Here is a 23112-nt window from a genome sequence, read left to right on the forward strand (position 1 = left end):
TACTCTGCCATACCCCGTTACTCTGCAATACCCCGTTACCCTGCAATACCCCGTTACTCTGCAATACCCCGTTACTCTGCAATACCCCGTTACTCTGCAATACCCCGTTACTCTGCAATACCCCGTTACTCTGCAATACCTCGTTACTCTGCAATACCCCGTTACTCTGCAATACCCCGTTACTCTGCAATACCTCGTTACTCTGCAATACCCCGTTACTCTGCAATTCCCCGTTACTCTGCAATACCTCGTTACTCTGCCATACCCCGATACTCTGCCATACCCCGATACTCTGCCATACCCCGATACTCTGCCATACCCCGATACTCTGCCATACCCCGATACTCTGCAATACCCCGATACTCTGCAATACCCCGATACTCTGCAATACCTCGATACTCTGCAATACCCCGATACTCTGCAATACCCTGCGCAATACTCTGCAATACCCCAATACCCTGCGCGATACTCTGCAATACCCAAATACTCTGCAATACCCCAATACTCTGCAATACCCCCAATACCCCAATACTCTGCAATACCCCCAATACCCCAATACTCTGCAATACCCAAATACTCCGCAATACCCCAATACTCTGCAATACCCAAATACTCCGCAATACCCCAATACTCCGCAATACCCCAATACTCCGCAATACCCCCAATACCCCAATACTCTGCAATACCCAAATACTCCGCAATACCCCAATACTCCGCATATATAATGTTTTGGGGTTCTATGTAATTTTCTAGCAAATAAATTGTGATTTTTCCATGTAGGAGAGAAATGTCAGAATTGGCCTGGGTGCTCCAGAACGCCTGATGGCGCTCCCTGCATGTTGGGCCTCTGTATGTGGCCACGCCGTGTAAAAGTTGCACACATGGGGTATCGCCATACTCGGGAGGAATAGCAGAATGTGTTTTGGGGTGTCATTCGTGGTATGCATATGCTGTGTGTGATAAATAACCTGCGAATATGACAGAAACAAGTTTGTTTTTTTTGTTTTTTACAGAATTTTCGGTCGTTTTTCTTTTATAGCGCAAAAAATAAAAAACCCAGAGGTGATCTAATACCACCAAAATAAAGCTCTATTTGTGTGAAAAAAAGGACACAAATTTCAAATGGGTACAATGTTGTATGACGGAGTAATTGTCATTCAAATTGTGAGAGCACCGAAAGCTGAAAATTGGTCTGGTCAGGAAGGGGGTTTAAGTGCCCAGTGGTCAAGAGGTTAATTGAACAAGCTGAAGTTAGAAGCTGATTGGCTACTATGTACAGCTGCACCAGATTTTGCACCCTCCAGTTTTAGTAAATTAACCCAGTGTGCGCCCAGGGAGTTTGTTTAGCCAGCTCTGAACGCAGTAAACTATCTGCACCCTATAGTCTACGTGACTGGATCCTGTGTTATCATTTTATTTATAGGAAATCTATTTAATTTTCATTAGGCACAACACCAGTTTTAGGACCAATTACATTGGTAGACAATGTTAAAAATAGTCGTAGTTCAACGTTGAACGCATACCAGGAAATATGAGGCGTTAACAGTATTTACATTGAGTGTAGTTTGTGGATTGACTGTGGTCTAATAAACATAATACTCCTTCGTATGTATATTACTTGCGGTTGCCTTGGGGTATAATTAGCATTATAATTGGTATAATTAGGTTTCCACCCCTGTATCTCTAATAGCTAGCAGAGATATGTTCTTTCAACACTTCAAAATTAATTTGGAAAAAGAATGGCATCTTCTGTACACACAATCTTTTTACAGAATACATCGATTTGACACAATTGTAGCCCAATGTGGACATTTCTACAAGGACTGTTTAATGATCATATATCTGTGGGTCCTGTCCGACCTCTGCATTAGTCAGGCATCTCCTGGTTCAAAGGATCATGGAGGTAAAAGTGATTGTCCATAATAGATTTTCCAAGTACCCGTTATTGTCCCTCTAATATAAGTCCAGGACATGGGGTGCAAAAACATATGTTCCCAGCCAAAATGAACTTGTTTTCTACAGAATGATTATGAGGCTAGACATGCATGAAACATTTTTTTTTTGTTTTATCTGATGAAGATTCAATGAATAACAATAATTTTATTTCAGACACAGGCTGATAAACTGCCACATATAAAGCTAAGATTTTCCAGTGGTATGTAAAATCATTCTCATTACTAAATGTGGACCATCACATGGTGGTGGGCTTTGGACTCTCTGCATTAGTTGCATGTGTGCAATATCAGCTACATCACAGATCTAAATGTTCAATTCCTAATTGTATACCATTATAGCATCATGACAAATGTATGACTTATTAAAACCTTTATCAGACAGGCAATGGGGGACAGTAAGAACTGGCAATTGAGGCACAGTTTATTTACCACCCAACTGCCCACCTAAAGCCTTCCATACGGCCAGGGGGGCTGTTCACATGCTGTGGTGGTTAGGTCATGTGAAAATTAATGATTTAATGTGGCATGTCAAGTGGTGGCATCATCTGTCGCACTCGTCTGTTGAAGTCATGGGAGCCCCATCGCAACTGCAAGCCATATACTTGACCTGTGGCTGCAGCGCATTAGTCCCATAGAACATGAAGGGGAAGTTCCGCTTTATGACCTCCTCTCCTGCTCCTGTTTGCAGCTTTTGGGGAGGAGGGGGGGAGCGGATACCCGATTTTGACAGGTACCCACTTCCACTTCAGAGGCACCAGCAGCTTCAAATATCTGTTTGCTGCTATGTACATGGGCGTCCGCTCCATAGGGCAAGGGGGGTCAATTGCCCCCCCCCCTGGAAGTCAGAGTGGACTACACTTTTTAGGCTCCACATGGATGCATTCCACACACACACACACCATATCTTATTAAATAAATATTATTTTTAATAATGTGGAATACTTTCTATGTAGAACCTGAAAAGTCCCAGTATATTTCTGACATTGTCATGAGTATAAAGAGACATACAGAATACAGCCCACCTCCAGGAAAGGGAAAGGTCCACCCTTGCACTGCTGGGGGGAAATTACCACTTTTACTTCTATGTTTCCATGTTCCAGCCAGCCACACTGCTCTCCTCCTCAACCCAAAGCCTCAGCATCATTGCATACCATACAGGAACATTAACCCTGTATGGTACAATGAGGATGATGGAGTGCTACCACAGCCTGTCACAACTTTCACAGAAGCTGCAGGGGACCAGTCACAGAGATTGAGGGAATCAGGAAAAGTTCGGTACACAGAGAGTATATTTGTTCCAATTTACTATGTTTATTATGCCTCAGAGAAAGGAACTGGAGAATTGACACTCAGTCCCTTTCTCTTTTTAAAAAGTGAGCTATCAGGGGTCTGTTTAGTCCCCTGATATTTTACCAAAGCCCCCCAACAAGACTGGTAAAAAATGTAAAAATAAATACATTTGTAAAAAAATAAATAAAAAAACGACTGACACCGTTCACTGCCCTTCTAACACCGCCCACTGCCCTACTGACACCATCCATCCTATTTGGCTGCTAGGGGGGGGGGGTTTAAACCCCAGCTAGTGGTCGAAGACAGGGTTAAATGTGACTGTGTATTGCCGCTGCGGATGCCCATGGCTATGTAAGGGTGTTTTAGCAGCTGCTCTCTTGATCCGATGCATGGATCTGGCATAAATCTTCCTCAATGTGCTCTTATCTGCACGAAACCCGTCTGAGGTCTGAATCAGCCACAAATCTCTTAATAGTGCGATGATCATGCTTAAGTTTTCGTGAAATATCGAATGTTTTCATACCTCGTCCAAGCCATTGACGTCTTTCACTCTTTTCGGCAGCAGAGAGATCCTTTTTCTTCCCCATATTGCTTAAAACTGGTGCTCTGCTTAACCTCCCTGGCGGTATGATTCTTTCAGATTTTAGGTGCTGAAAGCGGTACCATTATTTTGCATGGAAATGTGGCGTTTTATATTGTAGGCCTGCAATTCTTAGGAATAACACACATAAATCTGTCCAAACAAGAGTCTAGTAGACATCCCAGGTATGATAAAGTTTGAAACACAAAATCATAATATAATAAATAACTATAAATAATTATAACAAATAATAATATAATAATGAAAATTATTACTTTCAGTGTTTGATAACGAATTTCCCCACAAATCACTAGACATGTGCACACTGAAATATTTTGTTTCGGAAATTCGTTTTCGTTCGAAAATACATTTATTTAGTTACTCCCGAAATGAATTTTTATTCATTTTGTTTTTCGTTAGAAATTGCATTCGTCCGAAAATTTGAATGATTAAGGTCGAATCTGTCATTGAAGGCTTATGGTGTCTGTCGAATGTTCAAAGAAGATTCGACGGAGCAGCTAAACTGTACATCGTACATATCCGGTTGAATGTTCCGCCTACAAGCTAGCTATAGTAGAATTCTAATGTTGTATGACTAGTAATAATTATATTTATTAATTATTACTAGTCAACCAACATTAGAATTTGTTTATAGCCTATGGGCTGAGCATTTGACCGGAAATGTATAATTGCAGCTTCATACAGTTTAGCTGCTCGTCGAATCTTCTTAGAACTTTCAACAGACACCATAAGCCTTCAATGACAGATTCAACGTTTGTATGTTTTTGGATGCTTTGTCAAATCTTCGTCGTTCATGTTGAATTGTTAAGTAAGTTCTAGCTATTTTACTGCTCCTCCTCTTTGGTTACAATCAGCCAATAACATTCATCATCATCATTATTTTTATTTTACTTCCCCCACCCAATTCCAGCAGCGATCTTTTCTCTCTATAATGTCGAATCTTTTCTCTCTATGTCGAATCTTTTCTCTCTATAATGACAAATCTTTTCTCTCTATAATGTTGAATCTTTTCTCTCTATAATGTCAAATCTTTTCTCTCTATTTCGACTCTTTCCTCTCTATGTAGAATAATCTTGGACTAATAGAGTTAAGGCTAGGCACATTTAACCACAGGTTCGATAGACACAGATTGTGAGGCCTCGTACACACGACCGAGTATCTCGATGGGCGAAACACATCGTTTTGCTCATCGAGTTCCTTGTTAGGCTGTCGAGGAACTCGACAAGCCAATTTTCTCCATTCCCGTCGAGGAAAAGGAGAACATGCTCTCCTTTTGGTTTGTCGAGTTCCTCGACAGTTCCCTCATCGAAAAATGTACACATGACCGGTTTCCTCGGCAAAAAAAAAAAAAACAGCAAGTTTCTTGCTGGTTTTTGCCGAGAAACTCGGTCGTGTGTACGAGGCCTTATTGTCAGCGTCATGTCGAATCACCTTTCTATATCGAACTGTTGTTGCAACGAAAACGAAAATAAAGCATTTGTTTATGTCGGATCTTTCGGTTTTCGTATTCTGCGCATTTGTTTTCGTTTGTTAAAAAGATAACGAAAATACCTGAAATTTGGACGAAAATGCATTCAGACAAAACGAATGCACATGTCTACAAATCACTATCGCTCAATTATGCAAGTGATTTATTATCGCTGTTTTTTAGCTGGTCTAAAACCACTTTTGACATAAAGGGACACTTTTTGGTTGCTATGGACAATCTACAGTTTCCAGGCAGAAAGAACAGTCTTTATTATATAAAAGTGCATGCAGGACACTGTATTTATTTCATACAGTACTGTAATACTGTATGTGTACTGTGTTTTTATTTTTTTGAATTTGGTGCCGATCTCCGCCCCGTGGGTCGTAACGTTGCAGGGAACGGAGCTCAGCGGCACTCGGGCCCTTTGTGAATCGAGCGAGGAGACAGCTCGATCACACAGCAGGGAGACATCGCAGGATCCAGGGGACAAGGTAAGTAACCATGCCTGGATACTGCGATGCAATCCCGAGTCTGGCTCGGGGATACCGCTTATGGTACTGGATTTCCACCCCGAGCCAGACTCGGGATTACCGCCAGAGTGGTTAATAATGTGGAACACCCTCCTTTAGTAGTTTTTCCTTTAATTGGGCTCACCTGGCAATCTAATTATCATAGTTGTCCGAGATTGTTTTTAGTGATCAAAAGAGCCCTGAGACACAATACCATCCATGAGTTAAACTGAAAAACAAAATATTTAATCTTTGTGACATTGAAATAGAATTTGCAAAATAATTTGGAACAGGGTGTATAATGATCAGATGTGTTTTACTATATAACAACATTTTAAAGAGGAACATTATAATGATCAGCCACATTTTACTAGATAACAACATTTAAAGAGGAACATTATAATGATCAGCCACATTTTACTATATAACAACATGTTAAAGTGGAATATTATAATGATCAGCCACATTTTGCTATATACCAACATTTTAAAGATGAACCTTATAATGATCAGCCACATTTTGCTATATACCAACATTTTAAAGAGGAACATTATAATGATCAGCCACATTTTACTAGATAACAACATTTTAAAGAGGAACATTATAATGATCAGCCACATTTTACTATATAACAACATTTTAAAGGGGAACATTAAACCTTGATTGTGATTTTTTTTTTTAAAGAGGAACATTATAATGATCAGCAATGTTTTATGTTATAACAACATTTTAAAGAGGAATATTATACTGATCAGAAAAGTTTTATGCTATGACAAAATCATTGTGGGTATTGTGAGCTCTTTTACACTACTTCAGCAGCTGTGTCCTTGGAAAGTATAGCACAGGCATGGTGGTACAGTAGATACAGTTACTGGGGGGATGGTAAGGCATGGATTCAGAAGACAGAGGACCACTGTGTACGAGGAGTGTAGGAAGCTGACTGGTGCCGACTGTCCCTTCAAACAAGAGCCCCTCTGTTCCCACGCAGTCCACTTTCATAGTAGCCTTTTCACAAGACGCACATGAAAACCACAGCATTGGTGCTGCGGGCAGGGCAGGGACTTCTTACGTCTCCTTGTGGCAGAGCATTTGACCCAAACACGCATAGCAATAAAGTGGTCAGAGCCATGATATAACAGCTTTTTAAGGAAATCTGTATTAGGATGAAAGGTATGCTGCCATTCTGAAAATACTAATTCCCTGGCTGTCATATGCAGCAACTTCAGTCACTTATGAACAGCCGCAGCATCTCCATTCACTAACAAAGGCTGCCAGCAGCAGACGCATATACAAATGGCTCTTGCACACAGTAGCCAATGTGAATGAGCTTAAAGCCTCATACACATGATGAGAATATTGGACAAATGATCGTCCATTTATTTTTTGTATGCTAGTCTAATATCAAAAACCAATACTGTAGATTACTTAAAGTGGAACTTTAGTCAGAAAATTAAGTCCTGCTAGATCACATCAGGCTGGCCTCCTTTTGCAGATATAGCTATGTACAACATGAAAAAGAAGTGCCTTTCCTTCCAGCATGCGGTTTTTGCCTACTATTTAGTTAGTACTTGTTACCAGTGGCAGCTGGGGCTCCAAAAAATTTTTTTTGGGGGGGGGGGGCCCAAACAAACTGGGAAAAAAACATCAATTGCAGCCACTGTGCCCATCAAATGCAGCCACTGTGCCATCAAACGCAGCCACTGTGCCCATCAAGCGCAGCCACTGTGCCCATCAAACACAGCCATGTGGCCATCAAACGCAGCCACTGTGCCCATCAAACACAGCCACTGTGCCATCAAATGCTGCCACTGTGCCATCAAACGCAGCTACTGTACCCATCGATTGCCGCTACTGTGCCCATTAATAGCTGCCAGTGTGCCCATCAATTGCCGCTAGTGTGCCCCATCAAATGTTGATAGTATGCCCATCAATTGCTGCTACTGTGACCCATCAAATGTTGCCAGTGTGCCCATCAATTGGTGCTACTGTGCCCCATCAAGTGTTGCCAGTGTGCCCATCAATTGGTGCTACTGTGCCCCATCAAATGTTGCCAGTGTGCCCATCAATTGGCACTACTGTGTCCCATCAAATGCTGCCCGACACTTAACTGTCTCTGGGCGGGTCAGTGGCGGTGTCCTACACATCATTCATGTCTTCTTCCATCCTCTCTCAGGCATCCAATCACCGCGCCTAACGTTTCAGCCAATCAGGTGACAGGTAACAGATCCGGCAACCTGATTGGCTGAGAGGCGGTTCAGTGTTAGCAAAGCGAATTTCCTTCGCTTTGCTAACATACAGCTATGGACCGTTTTCATCGGACAAACCGATCATGTGTTGGCCCCATCGTTATTTTTCCCATTGGTGAAAAAAAAATAGAACCTGTTTTAAATTTTGTTTATGGTTAAAAAAACAGATAGAAAAAAACGATCGTCTGTGGGGAAATCCATCGGTCAAAAATCCACGCATGCTCAGAATCAAGTCAACGCATGCTCGGAAGCATTGAACTTCATTTTTCTCAGCACGTCGTTGTGTTTTACGTCACCGCGTTGGACACGATCGGATTTTTAACCGATAGTATGTAGGCAAGACTGATGAAAGTCAGCTTCATCGGATATCTGATGAAAAAAATCCATCGGTCCGTTTTCATCACCGATCGTGTGTACAGGGCATAAATGTTTTTTCACCTTAAAGCATGTAGTATAATATATATTGGCATAAATTGATGAAGAAATTCGATTTTTTACTTTTTTTTTATTGGATGTTGTGTAGCAAAAAGTAAAATATATATATATATTTTTGCAAAATTATCATTGTTTTTTTTGTTTATAGTGCAAAAAATAAAACCCGTAGAGGTGATCAAATACCACCAAAAGAATGCTCTATTTGTAGAGAAAAAGGATATAAATTTTCTGTTTCAATCATTTTTACGGAAATTTTCGTAAAACGATTAAAGGCGACCGGCCATACGCGGTTCGGATTTAAAAAAAAAAAATCTTTCGAAAATCGTATCAAAGAATTCTCGTACGAATTTTGCACCGTTAGTGGACTGCAGCAACAGCCGATTTTCGTGCGGCAATCAAATGTGAGGAATCCGACATGTTGGAATTTTTTTAAAAAACTAACGATTTTCTGATCAATAATGGGAGAATCGTGCGAGAAATGTAATAGAAAAAAATCTATGCATGTGCAAGAAAAGAATATTCCCGGAGAGAAACGAATATTCCCAGAGAGAAAAGAATATTCCCGGCAACATGAAGGTTTGGTCGGCCGAATTTCGAAAATCAATGGTGGCATCATCGGATCACAAAAAAAACGAACTTTCTGATTTTGAAAAGAAAATTTGTTCGAAATTCATCCGTTTATGGCCTGCTTAAAAGCAATATGAACATTGTGCAAAGCAGCAATTCTTGCGTGCTCTGTATAAACTGGAAGAGATGGTACATGAGTAGGGGGAAAACAAGGTTACAGAATCTCTCGGTAATTGAACGATGTCTTCTCTAAAATCACATGTGAGCACTTAGTCACCAACTAATAAAAGCAGGAAAAAATATGCTTTCTGCTAAAACATGGATGTAGTAATGACCAGAACCTTATAAACACTGTGGGGTGGTCTCCACATAATCACCCCCTGAGTCATAATGATTTCGAGGTCAAGACCGCCGTAAAGCTCAATCTCTGGGAGTAGGCCCCCCATGTAGAGAAGACCATCCCCAGAGATCACGGTCCACCAAGGATCACTCATTACCAAGCATTACTACAAGGATATCAATTATATTTGGGCACAGTGTCGCACGACCACGCAATTGTCAGTTAGGGCTCATTTACACTTGCTTTGGCTTCAACAAGGCTTCGGACAGGCTTTGTTAAAGCTCTCTGAACGTCAGTCAAAGCTCCTGTCACTAAATAAAATGGTTAGCTTACAGTCCTGTTTACACCTTGCTTTTGCTTTGCTTCAAAAAATTATATCCCACGTAGCTTCAGTGGTGCTTCAAAGCGTTTTAAAAGCCTCTATAGAAGTCTATGGCAAGGTTCGCTAGAAACCCCACTGAAGCCTCATCGAAGCCCCGCAAAGCCTCACCAAAGCCTCTTTGAAGTCCCACCAAAGCCTCTTTGAAGTCCCACCAAAGCCACATCGAAACCCCACCAAAGCCACATCGAAGCCCCACCAAAGCCACATTGAAACCCCACCAAAGCCACATCGAAACCCCACCAAAGCCACATCGAAGCCCCACCAAAGCCACATCGAAGACCCATCAAAGCCACATCGAAACCCCACCAAAGCCTCATCGAAACCCCACCAAAGCCTCATCGAAACCCCACCAAAGTCACATCAAAGCCCCACCAAAGCCACATCGAAACCCCACCAAAGCCTCATTGAAGCCCCACCAAAGCACCAAGCAAAAGCAAAGTGTAAAAAGGACTGTAAGCTAACCATTTTATTTTGTGACAGGGGCTTTGACTGGCGTTCAGAGAGCTTTAACAAAGCCTGTCCGAAGCCTTGTTTTGAAGCAAGTGTAAACTAGCCCTCTAAAGACATGCTGGTAGGTTAATCAGACCCTGTCTAAATTGCCTCTAGTATATGTATGAATGTGAGTTAGGGACCTTAGGTTGTAAGCTCCTTGAGGGTAGGGACTGATGTGAATGTACAATGCATATGTAAAGCGCTGCGTGAATTGACGGCGCTATATAAGTACCTGAAATAAATAAGTAAATAAAGTAACGCAGTGTAATATATCGCAAAAAATGGCCTGGTCATGAAAGGGGATAAAACCTTCTGGGGGTGAAGTGGTTAAAGTAATGCAGTGCTGTATGGCACAAAATGGCCCGTCATAAAGGAGTGTAAATCTTCAAGAGCTGACGTGTTTTTATTTTATTCATTTCTTTTTCTTTTCTGTGTACACCTCAGTGTAATGTCTCCTGAGTTGTAGACACAGCAGCAGCAGGGGTTCCCTGAAAGTTGTATGAAGGTTTCCTCGTCCATGTGGGATGTGTGAGGAAAGGTGTCCCCATACAGGAAGGTGTGAGGAGAAGCAGTGTGTGGTGGTGGTGTCCCCCTCCCCCGCCTCTTGCACACTACAATAGTAGACGGAGGGGGTTGCTCCGTCGTGTGTCATGGCTCTCCTCCTTCTCCTCCCATTCCTCCCCCTCCCCACCTTTGTGTCTCTCCTTCCCTCCCTCCCTCCTTTTCTCCACACACAGTGCTGGGCTGGAGGACAGGAGGCTAGGTGACTGGGGGAGTTGGGAAGTGCCAGGTGAGCAGCCTTTTCTTCCCCTCCATGATTGTGTGTGACTGGCAGGGACTGAACTCGTGTGTGCACCGCCCTTGTCCCGTCTCCATTCTCTCTTCCCTGTCCCCGGACTGCTGGCGCTGACTGGGTGGCTGTTTGTCTTGCAGGTGCCGGGTGTGTGAGGAGGAGGACGCCACGGCTGCTGTTGGAGCTCCCTGGGCTGGGGCATGTGAGGAGCAATGCCAGTAAGTCATGTGTTTGTTGGTGTTTATTTAGTTTAGGGTGGGGAGGCTGATAGAGTCCCAGTGGGAGGTGTACAGATGAAGTCATACAGGGTGATGGGGCTTTCTGTGTGGGATTGATGATGACCAGGACATGGATATGGGTGGTCATTGGACCCCCCAGGAGGGAGCACTTACTTTATACTTACCATGTACGTTTTCCACATTATTCACCATCTACAACATTCTTACTTGTTTGTGAGGAAAGGAAAATACAGCTGGAAATGTGGAGCTGCTAGTTTAGTAAATTGGGGACTATTGTTCCGTCCCGCTTCAGCGTCTTTAGCATTTTTGTGCTTTTCGGGTGTTTTTAGGTTTGAGCGTTTTTTTGTTTCAGTCAGTGGAAAGTTGGTTACTAGGAGAGGCAAGAAATCACACGAAAAATGCATGTTCTACACATTTCATACGTTTTTCAGACCTTCCTATTGAAGTCGTTCGGGACCAAAAACGCATGCTTTTGCCTCAAAAGAATCTTATGCATTTTTTTTAATTATTCTTAAAGCAGTTGTATACCGCTCAACGTTTTTTTGTTTTTCCTTATCCCCCTGCAAGGTAAAGTCATAATCTGCTAGTATGCATCATGTGAAACAAAGCTGTTCCAGCAGCGCCGCAATGTCAGCGCTGCCATCTTCACCCGTCTTGCTTCCGGGTTCGCAGACCCCGGCTCTGTGACTGGCCACCGGTCAAAATAGGCAACTCAGTAGAAAATGCAACCACGTCACTTACGCTTTTTTTAAACCATCAGTAATTTCTAAAATAGACGAATTGGCTTTGGACACAACAACGCCTACCGAATACAGTCCGGTACAGGAAGATGTTGCTGTTTTCACAGCACAGCGGCTAACGAGGACAAAGTTGTCACCGCCTCGGAGGCGGCCATTTTCTTGGTTAGTTTCGGAGCGGAGTAACAATCTCCGCTCATAATAAGGTGCACCGGACTCTATTCAGTTGCCGGTGTTGTGTCCTAACAGCAATTTGTCCTAACCTGCAATTCATGATGGTTTAAAGAAAACAGAAGTGACATGGGTTGCTCATTCTGCCAGGTTCGACATTTTGTCAGAACGCCAGCACAGGGCCCTGAAGGAACAGCACGCATTCGCCAGTGATTTCATGCCTGCATGTAATGTAAATGTCTCCTAAACAGTATACGTTTAGGAGATATTTACACTACCTATAGGTAAACCTTATTATAGGCTTAGCTATAGGTAAAAATTTGTAAAGGAAGTTCACTTCCTCTTTAATTTATAAAACAAGAGCATGTTAATTGAAAAATAGAGACATAAGTGGATTTACTTTATAAGGCAAATAGATTGTACACTTTGGAAGTGTAGCTGCATCCCACCCCCCAGAGCTTAGTAAATGCGGTGAAGCTTTACTTTGTAAAGAATATCCAATCAGGTGCAAACAAAAAAAATAACAGCCACTGTTTGTTTTTTTTGCGATGTAAACAAGAACAATAAAAAAAACAAAGATTTTGAACGCAAACAATGTTTTTAACTTTCTGTTATAAAACATATGCAATTGAATCCAATTTTTTCATTAAAGGGGTTGTAAAGGATCCCCCCCCCCCCCTAAATAGCTTCCTTTACCTTAGTACAGTCCTCCTTCACTTACCTCATCCTTCGATTTTGCTTTTAAATGTCTTTATTTCTTCTGAGAAATCATCACTTCCTGTTCTTCTGTCTGTAACTCCACACAGTAATGCAAGGCTTTCTTCCTGGTGTGGAGACAGCCTCTTGAGGGGGGAGGGGGCGAGCAGGAGTGTCAGGACGCCCACTAACACACAGCTATTTTCTCTGTCTGCAAAGTAGTGAGTGTCCTGACTTGCCTGCTCACCCCCTCCCCCCTCAAGAGGCTTTCTGCGCACCCCTAAACACAGAGCAGGCACATGATGTACATGTACATGATTGCGCTTGCACGTGCCGCCCCTCCGCAGCATATGTACTAAGGCGGGGAGGCAACTAGTTAAAAAACAGCATTTTTGCTTGCACACGATTGGATGATGGAAACCATCAGAGCTTTACCACATTTACTAAGCCCTGGGGAAAATAGGTGCAACTGCACTTGCAAAGTATATAGTCTTTTTGCCTTTAGTAAATCTACCCCGTAGAGGTGAATATATCAAAAATGGAGCAGTCAGAATGTGGAGCAGCTGTGCATGGCAACCAGTCAGCTTTTAGTTTTTTTTTAAAGCTTAAAAGAATGAGTTAAAGATAGAAGCTGATTGCTTGTCATGCGCTGCTGCTCCAGTTTTGATAAATTCTTCCAACAGTACACAAAGTTGCACATAGAACAGGGGGGGTACACTGTGAGGTGGACTTACTAAAGGCAAACAGGTAAGGGGGTAAAACTTTTCAGAGCTGAGGTGGTTCATTTTCCTTGCATGTGATTGGGTATTCGTTGCAAAGTGAAGCTTCTCCTCATTTACTAAGCTCTGGGGAAAATGTCTTTGTCAGACTGCAACTGCACTTCAGTGCACTGTCTATTTGCCTTTAGTAAATCAACGCTGTGCTGTTTGTATGGCAACTTAAAAGAGAAGACTGGACAAAGCTTTTTTGGCATATTTCTCATGTGGGTCGCAGGAGTGCGCTTTTCTATTGCTCTCCTGTGATCCAGAATCAGCTGACATTGGGTTAAAGCTCCAGAGTCTGGAAGGATCCCAACCTATTGTCAGGATCCACCTGGATTCCTGATCAGTCTCTCAGTGCACTGCTGAGAGCCTGAGCCAGCTGCACCTGCCTCTTCCCCAACCTGGCGCTCCAGTGAATACTGGAGGGGGAAAGCAGAGAGCAGTGACTGACAGTCACAGCTTTCTGTTCCAGCAAGACCAAGAACTGAACAATCAGAGGTCATGTGATCGCTCAGTTCTCAGGCATAGTTTGCCAGCAGAGGACGGCTGCAGCATCACACCAATGCTGCAGCATGGAGGTGAGTAGAGATTTAGTTTTTTAAACCCCAAATTTGTGCATTAAGTTGGCCATAGATTTTTTTTCTTGATCAGCTAGTGTTCCGATAAAAGAAAAAATAATGGATTCCCCCACCCACACATTCAAAGGGGAAGAAGGAATCCCCCCCTCTGCGCTATTGTTTTCTGACAGCAGGGACTCTGTTGTCAGAATACACTGATCAGCGCTGCAGCTAAGTGATGAAAAATGTCCAACATTCCTGTTTGAGAGAAGCCAATCGTTAGATCAACATCTGTAGCGGGAATAGCCATACTGTAGATGCATCAAAATTCAACTGGTCCCCAGAGAATCGGGCGAATTTTGATCCATCCAACTTTATACAACAATCATATACAGACGAAATATTGTTCTAAAGGTAAAGGATCTTTTTACCTTAATATGTTTCCCGTATTAGAGTAAAAATTAGTTTTGCCACTTGCTGTTCCCCCCTCCCCCTTTGGATCCCACTGCTGTCAATCAAATCCTGCAAGCAGAGAGTGGAGGGGGGCAAGCTGCGCTGTGTGTGTCACTGGATGCACACAGTCCAACTCAGGATCAAGCCCACACGTCTGCCCCATAGCAAGCACTTGATGTAGGGTAGACACAGAACAAAAAAGGCGGAGCCAATATTGCTGGCTGGGGACCCCAGCAGAGGGGATTTGGAGCTGATCTATGCAATACCGTTGCACAGAGAAGGTGAGTATAACATGTTTGTTATTATTATTTTTAAACAAAAAAGCTTTATTAAGCAATTACAATCGTACAGGTTCCAGAGACACCAGTACGTCAAAAATAAAGAATGTTATGGAAATTCACAGGAATACAATTATCACCTTAAAGGAGAAAAATAGCTCAACCATAGCTTTCACCAGATGTTTATTATTTTAATTTAAAAAAAATCGCCTTTACAAATGCTTGAAGCGCATCTAGAAAAGAACCAGGGCTAAGGTTTTTTTTTTTTTTTTAAATACATTACCTTTTTATTTTAAAAAGGAAATGAGAAGAGGAAATAAAATATAAGTTTAATAAAAACATAACTAGTCGCCATATAGTATAGAAATAAGGAAGTAAAACGTAATCCTTAACCTAAATGAAGAAGAAAAATGCTGCTTTATGAAATAATAGCTTGGCTAGTGGCCGAGGGAGAGAAGGGGGATGTTGGGGGATTTTCAGCTGAACTAAAGTGTATATATAATCATAAAACACCAAAGAAAGAGAATGGCATGAAGTAATATTGTGTTCCTCTTTATTATTGCACAGAAGAAAAAAAATACTAATCCTGCAGCTTGATATGGCAGTTGTGGCACATGGAGGATTTTATTTGATTTATAGTAAAGTAGATGTAAACCCTAACTGGATGTCATTTATTTTGCTAAAGTGATGTATGCCCTAAACAAATATGTTTTTGCACTTTCTTCATCCTTTATTGTATCTCAGTGCTGTTGATCTTCTAAAAAAACATATTTGCACCTACTTCTCTACTAGCATGTACTCCAGTGTTGGCTGTATGTCAATCATCAGTGTAGATTCCTGCGTGGACCGTGGTTGTGTAATCTGTGTTTAAATGGTCACCCAGGATCTGTGGGTGCTATTTTAAGGAGTAAGTGCATTTTAAGGAATAAGTGCATTTTAAGGCATGTGATCACATCTGCGCATTGCGTGAGCGCTTGCAATATGAAAATGCACGTTTTATGTAGGTGTGCTGTTGTACTATTCACTATTAATGGCACAATAACTAACGCATGTGCACTGTAGCACACCATGACACATGGCAATCCATATGAACAGTGTTGCAGAAAATATAAATAAAAGCTACAACTGTTAATTTCTGTTGCCAGTGCATTAAAATGCTTGTTTTATGCATTTTGATGTGCTGAAATTGACTTCTGTAGGCCTCCCAATGCACTGAAATGCATAATAAAGTGATCTTTAAGGCTGGATTCACACCTATGCATTTTTAGAGCTTTTTGCATTTTGCAGATTTGCACTACAGAACGTGTTCCATAGGAAACCATGTTAAATGGTCTGTAGTGCGAACTGCAAAAAGCACAAAAAATGCATAGGTGTGAATCCAGCCTCAAGGATATCTCAAATACTGCGTGACATTTTATTGGCTCATGCTACCTAAGGCTGGATTCACACCTATGCAGTTTTAGTGCTTTTTGCATTTTGCAGATTTGCACTACAGTCCATTTAAGGCCCCATACACACGACCGAGTTTCTCGGCAGAATTCAGCCAGAAACTCGGTCGGAGCTGGATTCTGCCGAGAAACTTGGTCGTGTGTACACTTTTCAGCGAGGAAGCCGACGAGGAACATGTTCTCTATTTCCTCGTTGTTCAAAGTCGGCCCGCCGAGATCCTCGGCGGCTTCAACACTGAACTCGACGAGGAACTCGATGTGTTTGGCACGTCGAGTTCCTCGGACGTGTGTACGGGGCCTAACATGGTTTCCTATGGAACACGTTCTGTAGTGCAAATCTGCAAAATGCAAAAAGCACTAAAACGGCATAGGTGTGAATCCAGCCTTAATGTATTCATAAAATGGAACAAATAATTGTAGGTTTAATTATATAGTACGTTTGTGTATATGCACGTGTTGATTTGAATAGAATCCAAGGCACACAGATATAAAAATGTCCTCTTTTTGTGGAAAGAGAGATACATTTTTTTCTCCAGTTGCAGTTGATCAATAACGTTTATCCCTTCCGAACTTTCACTAAGGGCCAGTTCACTCCAGAAGCAGTTCCGTTCAGTTCCGTGTGGTTTTTTTCTGCACAAAATGCATGCGCAGTGTTTTTCATGTATTCCGGTGGCTCTAGTTCACACCATGCAGTCAGTTTCCGGTCAGTTGCTGCACTGCAAACTGACTGCATGGTGTGAACTAGAGCCAACCAGAGCCATTGGAATACATGGAAAACACTGTGCATGCATTTTTAGTGCAGAAAAAATGCACACAAAACTGTACGGAACTGCGTCTGGTGTGAACTGGTCCTAAGGTTTTTTTTTTGGATATCATGGTGATTGGGCCAATTTGGTGAATGGCTGTGAAAGCAGATGAGACATAACATGCTTGTATACTGTACTTTATATATCAAAACTTCCCAATGCAATTTAGTCCATCAAGCCAGAATTACATACTTGTTCCTGGTCAATTGACAGCCAAGAAATTAGCATTTTCATAGCAACAGCCTTCATTTTTTTATAAGAAACTTTCAGTGACATTTTGAAATGATTTATTTTGGGAAACACCCCTACGTGCGCTTTTTTTAAGCAGTGGCAAGAACAAATACAATTGTTTGAGAGTAAAGTCAACAGAAAAGTGTGTGTTTTCAGATTGTGTACAAGACACAAAGGTATGTTAGCTAACACCGAGAGATAGGAAAACTAGGCAGCTCTTAGTCTTAAAGGGAAAATGTTTTTTTTTGTCAAATGTAAAGGCCTTGTTTATCTTTCTGACCTTGCTTCATGTTCTAGCCATATTTAGGGCGTAACATGAAACTCGGTCACATTTTCCAACCCCCCACCCTCTAACTTGTGTGTCCTGTGAATATTTGAATTTAATTTGACTGTGTGCAGCTCTGACTGCACAGCGGCATCATCCATTCATAGATCCATTTACCAGGATCTGTGAGTGTAAAGATTACTAGTTCTGTCTCCCACCAATGCAAGGGGACTCAGATCACACCAGCACAGCACAGGTGTGGTGATGTCACTGCATTTGTAGAAATGATTACTTCCTCCAGCCCCAGAATGGTAGCTTTGTACATCCACACAAGGCCAGGGCTGGGATGTAAACAATGTAGAAGCCTGTGCATTGCATTTGCTTGCAATCTGATTGCAGAGCTTTGCAGACTTCATTTCTAAATGTAAGCCATGCACATTTTTTGTTTTATTAATGTGGGTGGATTTACAAAAAATTTTCAAAATGTGAACCGTGCCTTTAAAAGTAAACCTGTGGCCATAAAAAAAATAATCAAACACATAATGTAACATGGCTGTACCCCCGCCTACTTCCTTTGCTTTGCTACTGATCCTTTGTTATGGTAAATAGCCAGACAAGGACCAATTCACACTGTATGGCTGACTATTCACTACAGTCTACCTCAGCTCTACCATCCACTATGTAGTGCAAGGGCCTGCCTGGTTTTATGCTGATTGAATGGGTTGTTTAGCTTTTTCCTCATATTATATAGTTTTGGTAACTCTAACAGATATTGTACAGAGATTGTACAATTAGATTGTATAATGTAAGGTTAGTTTATGTTATGTAACCAAAACATGCATTTAACGTGCGGCTCTTACAGCGCCATTCATTTTGTGCATGAATTTAGAACTATCTCTGTCCAGTTGCATGGTCCATTTTTTTTAGGCTGTATCAGTGACACCTAAGTAGATTTACTAAGATTGGAGAGTGCAAATTCTGGTGCAGCTCTGCAGAAAAACCAATCAGCTTCCAGGTTTTATTATCAAAGGTTTATACGGAGTTCCACCCAATAGTGGAACTTCCGCTTGTTTGTCTTCTCCCCCCTCCGGTGCCACATTTGGCACCTTTCAGGGGGGAGGGGAGAACGGGTACCTGTTTTTGACAGGTCCCCTTCCCCACTTTCCGGGAGTCAGGGCCGCTGAGCCGTCTCTCGGAAGTTCGGCCTTTTTCTGCTGCCAGGCCAATGGGAAAGTGCAGCGCACTTCGCGCATGCGCAGTAGGAACTGGCTGTGAAGCTGAAAGGCTTCACTGCCGGGTTACCTTACCGGCAATGGCAGCGGCTGCACCCGACAGTCGATCTGAAGATGTGGTGCAGACATTGCAAGCATCCAGGACAGCTAAGTGTCCATATATTAAAAGTCAGAAGCTACAGTATTTGTAGCTGCTGACGTTTAATTTTTCTAGGTGTGGGTGGACCTCTTCCTTAACTGAACAAGCTGAAGTTAGAAGCTGATTGGTTTCTATGTAGAGCTGCACCAGATTTTGCACTCTCCAGTTTTAGTAAATCAAGCCCAACGCTTTGTAGTGTGTACTGGTCTTTTTATAAGAAAACCCAGCACTGCCTGTTTGTTTTCTGTCAAACTCAGTAAATTTGGATATCATCATCTCTGGTAGGAAATATATCTGCCCCCCAAACCGTCCCCCCCTCCCCCCCTCACACAGAAATTCTGATCTATTTTAGTATAACATTTGCTCTCTGAGCCTTCTGAGGGCTCCACCTGCTAGCTTCAAGGGATAAATATAAAATATGTGTATGCAGAATGCTAGAAAGATAGAAATAGGAAAATATTGCTTTTGTCTATCCTAAACATAAATAAATAAAATATGTAAAACACTTAGTTGCGTGAATGGAGGTGTATAAGTGGAAAGAAGTGCTGATTTATGTTCTTCCTGAAGATAAAAGTCAATGTATGTGTTGCCAGGAAGATATTAGCAGTGAGTGCCAGTGTATTATTGGGATGCTAAATAGTTTGCTTGGAATTGATCGTCAGCATATATCCTTTTAAAAATGTTTCCTGCTTCACACTTTGGCTGACTTTCTGTAGACAAAGAACAATCTACTGAAAGTGAAAATCCTGGATTGAAGAGTATCAATTGGGAACTGTAAACTCAGAATGACGTTATTGGGGGTGTGGTGCAGAACTGGCCAGGTCTGTTTACATCAGGAAGGTTTAGCTGTTATGATGACAAGATTAGTGGCTTGTGCCTACAAGTTAGTGCAGTAAGAACGGCTTCTTAGTAACAGCAGTACTTGTAAATGAGTAGCATACAGCCGAGGAAAACACTCTGCCATGGGGACTGTAACATGGCTTTTCTGGGATTTAGAATTCAAAATCTGTATGCTATACTCAACAAAGTACATATACTGTAATCTCTTTTTGAAAATGTTAGTTGCTTGTCTGTCTCTGGATTCAACTTTTGTCTATCCAAGCTAAGTGGCGTGGGTACACAAATCCCTATGGTGGGCTGTTGTATTCTGACAGTCAGGACGCTCTATACGTTGCAGATAGAGAAAGGAGCTGTGTGTTAGTGGGCGGCAGGTCAGCTCTGCTGGGCGAGATCACGTAGTTATACGTCATCTCACCGATCAGCCAATAGGGGCGCGCGCACCGCCGGAGGCACGCATGCGCCTCGCTCGCCTGTGACGCCGGCACGCGTGCCCGGCCGGCGCTATCACCGCCGGGCACCCGCGATCGCTCGTTACAGAGCGAGAACCGGGAGCTGTGTGTGTTAGCTCACAGCTCCCGGTCCTGTCAGGGGGAGAAATGCCTGATTGTCTGTTCATACAATGTATGAACAGCGATCAGTCATTTCCCCAAGTCAGTCCACCCCCCCTTCAGTTAGAACACACCCAGGGAACATACTTAACCCCTTCCTCGCCCCCTAGTGTTAACCCCTTCCCTGCCAGTGGCATTTTTATAGCACTGATCTCTATAAAAATGCCAATGGTCCCAAAAATGTGTCCGAAGTGTCCACCATAATGTCGCAGTACCGATAAAAATCGCTGATCGCCGCCATTACTAGTAAAAAAAAAAGCAATCAATAAACGCTTATTGCGATTTTTTTTTTTTACGAAAAATATGTAGAAAAATACGTATCAGCCTAAACTGAGGGAAAAAAATGTTTTTTTTTATATATTTTTGGGGGATATTTATTATAGCAAAAAGTAAAAAATATTATTTTTTTTTAAAAAATTGTCGTTCTATTTTTGTTTATAGTGCAAAAAACAAAAATACCACCAAAAGAAAGCTCTATTTGTGGGAAAGAAGGACGCCAATTTTGTTTGTGAGCTATGTCGCACGACTGCGCAATTGTCAGTTAAAGCGACGCAGTGCCGAATCGCAAAAATTGGCCTGGTCTTTGACCAGCAATATGGTCCAGGGCTGATGTGGTAAGCTACTGACCCCCATGTAGCCAGAAAAGTTAGAGCTGTCAAGAAATATTGTTCTAGATTAGTGTATCAGAAGTATTAAATTGGATTAACACGGGATCAAGGCAGCTAGAAGTTTCAGGTAGGGTTAGCAATGGCAGCCACCCTAGGGTTCATGCACACAGACAGTTATAGGCTTTTTCATGCCTAGCGTAGATTTCCTGGTGCTTTCCCACTCCCAGTAAGCCCCATGTACCATGTTCAGCCTGTCACACAATGATGTAGCTTTATGTGGCTGAACTCTGTAAACGCAGATGCTTTTTAGCAATGGTGTTTATCTGCATATGCGCTTTTGATGTATTTCCCAAATGTAGAGGGTTTGTCCTTGGGAAATATGTCAGATGTATATGTATGGCTAAATACTAATGCAGAAAAGCATCAGCATTTACACTGAGCATTAAAAAGATGCCTCTAACTAACTGTGTAGCAAAAGCTAACATGATCATACAAGAACTATAAGGGACTCGGTCACACCATGGCAGCTTAGCTGCGTTGATGTGCAAGGTTGTTTTTTATTGTGCCTTGTTCACACCACAACACTACGTTGAGATGGGTTGCAGTACGCTCTGTAAAATCTAGACATACAGTGCTACACACCGCAGCACATTTTAGCATGCTGCAATACATAGACTTGTATGAAGTGACAAATAAAACAAAAGTTAACAGTCCCTTGCTTTGTACCAATGCAAGCACTGCCCCTACACAACAGACACCAGCCTGCATGAATTTTAGATAAAGACTACAAGGGATTGTTCAGACAGGAAGTGGCTGAAAGGGGCTAGAGGCGATCAGCAGCATTGAGATGCAAACAAGGTCCACTTGAAATAAGGTAAAAAACAGTATTTAAAAAAAAAAAAAAGAACCATGGCATTTATGATATATGATGCATTAGCGATCTAAATGCTTTGATTATATTCCCAGTAGTAGTATCTTCAAACCCTACGGATGTTGATTATTGGACTGGTGAATGCTACATAGCCGACAATGTATAGGGCTGAAGATGCAGTCTTTTAAAGCTGCTTTGTCCTATAATTATGGCTTGGAATCTAAAGTGTGTCCACCCATTCTATTCTGGGAAAATGATGCATTATTCAGTCCTGGGGTTAGCAAATGTGGTTGCATCTGCTTTATACTTTATGTTGTAATGTAAGACGGTACAGTCCAAGTTTTTCCAAAGCTGTTTTGGGTCAGATCATATTAAGAAAAAAAAAAAAAAAATTGCATGTCTTCCAAAAGTTCATCCTACAGTGGAATAATTAAAGTGGATCTAGCATCCCATATATATTGCCCCATGTTGTGTACATGCATGTTAAGTAATTTGTAACGCTTGAAGCCGTTAATTACTTCTTGACAATGACTCCTTCTTCCTTGCTTCCCAGAAGGATGGCACCATTTTTTTTGTTTTGGATACAGGGGAGATGTATTACAATATCTCTGTTTTTATTGTTGTCCATCATGGTTAGGGAGACTCACGCTCTCCATTTGACCTGTTTACCATTATCATTGAAAGTATAAGAAAATCACAACTTTTGGGTTGTCCCCTGAAATATAATAGAGGGGAAATCTTCCAATGGGGACAATAATTCTGGTGACCTGGGGGTTTCCTAGAAATTCCCTTAATTTGTAGGGATTTCCCCTCACTTCATGTTTGGCTATGGGACAGGAAGCCAAAATGAAAAAAAAAAGTTTTTCCTATAGTTCTACTTTAAGTAAAAACACTTACATTGTGTGTCGCATGTTTATATTTTAAATGTTAGCTTTCCCCCTGTCAACAAATATAAGAATCCGCGCTTTGGATGTGATAATGCTGCTGCCTCCCTAGAAGGTCCCAAACCTGGGACCAGTAATGAAAGAGTGTAGATGATGGGATAGTGGCGCTGCAAAATTGACTAGATCACCATGTGATGATAATAGTCCCTG

At 41.9% G+C, this 23112-nt stretch overlaps 1 protein-coding gene across 1 annotated transcript in view; it reads left to right on the forward strand.

Annotated features, from left to right (window-relative positions):
* Window positions 1-10968: 10968 nt before the first annotated feature.
* EFS (embryonal Fyn-associated substrate) overlaps window positions 10969-23112 on the forward strand; it is a 36179-nt gene continuing 24035 nt past the window's right edge. The window contains exons 1-2 of the mRNA XM_040354474.1: window positions 10969-11075; window positions 11219-11296. Of these exons, the coding sequence (XP_040210408.1) occupies window positions 11291-11296 (6 nt within the window). The 5' untranslated portion in view covers window positions 10969-11075; window positions 11219-11290. The remainder of the gene's footprint in view (window positions 11076-11218; window positions 11297-23112) is intronic.

The sequence above is a fragment of the Rana temporaria genome, chromosome 1 (assembly GCF_905171775.1).
Source record: "Rana temporaria chromosome 1, aRanTem1.1, whole genome shotgun sequence".
In the NCBI taxonomy this organism is placed as follows: domain Eukaryota; kingdom Metazoa; phylum Chordata; class Amphibia; order Anura; family Ranidae; genus Rana; species Rana temporaria.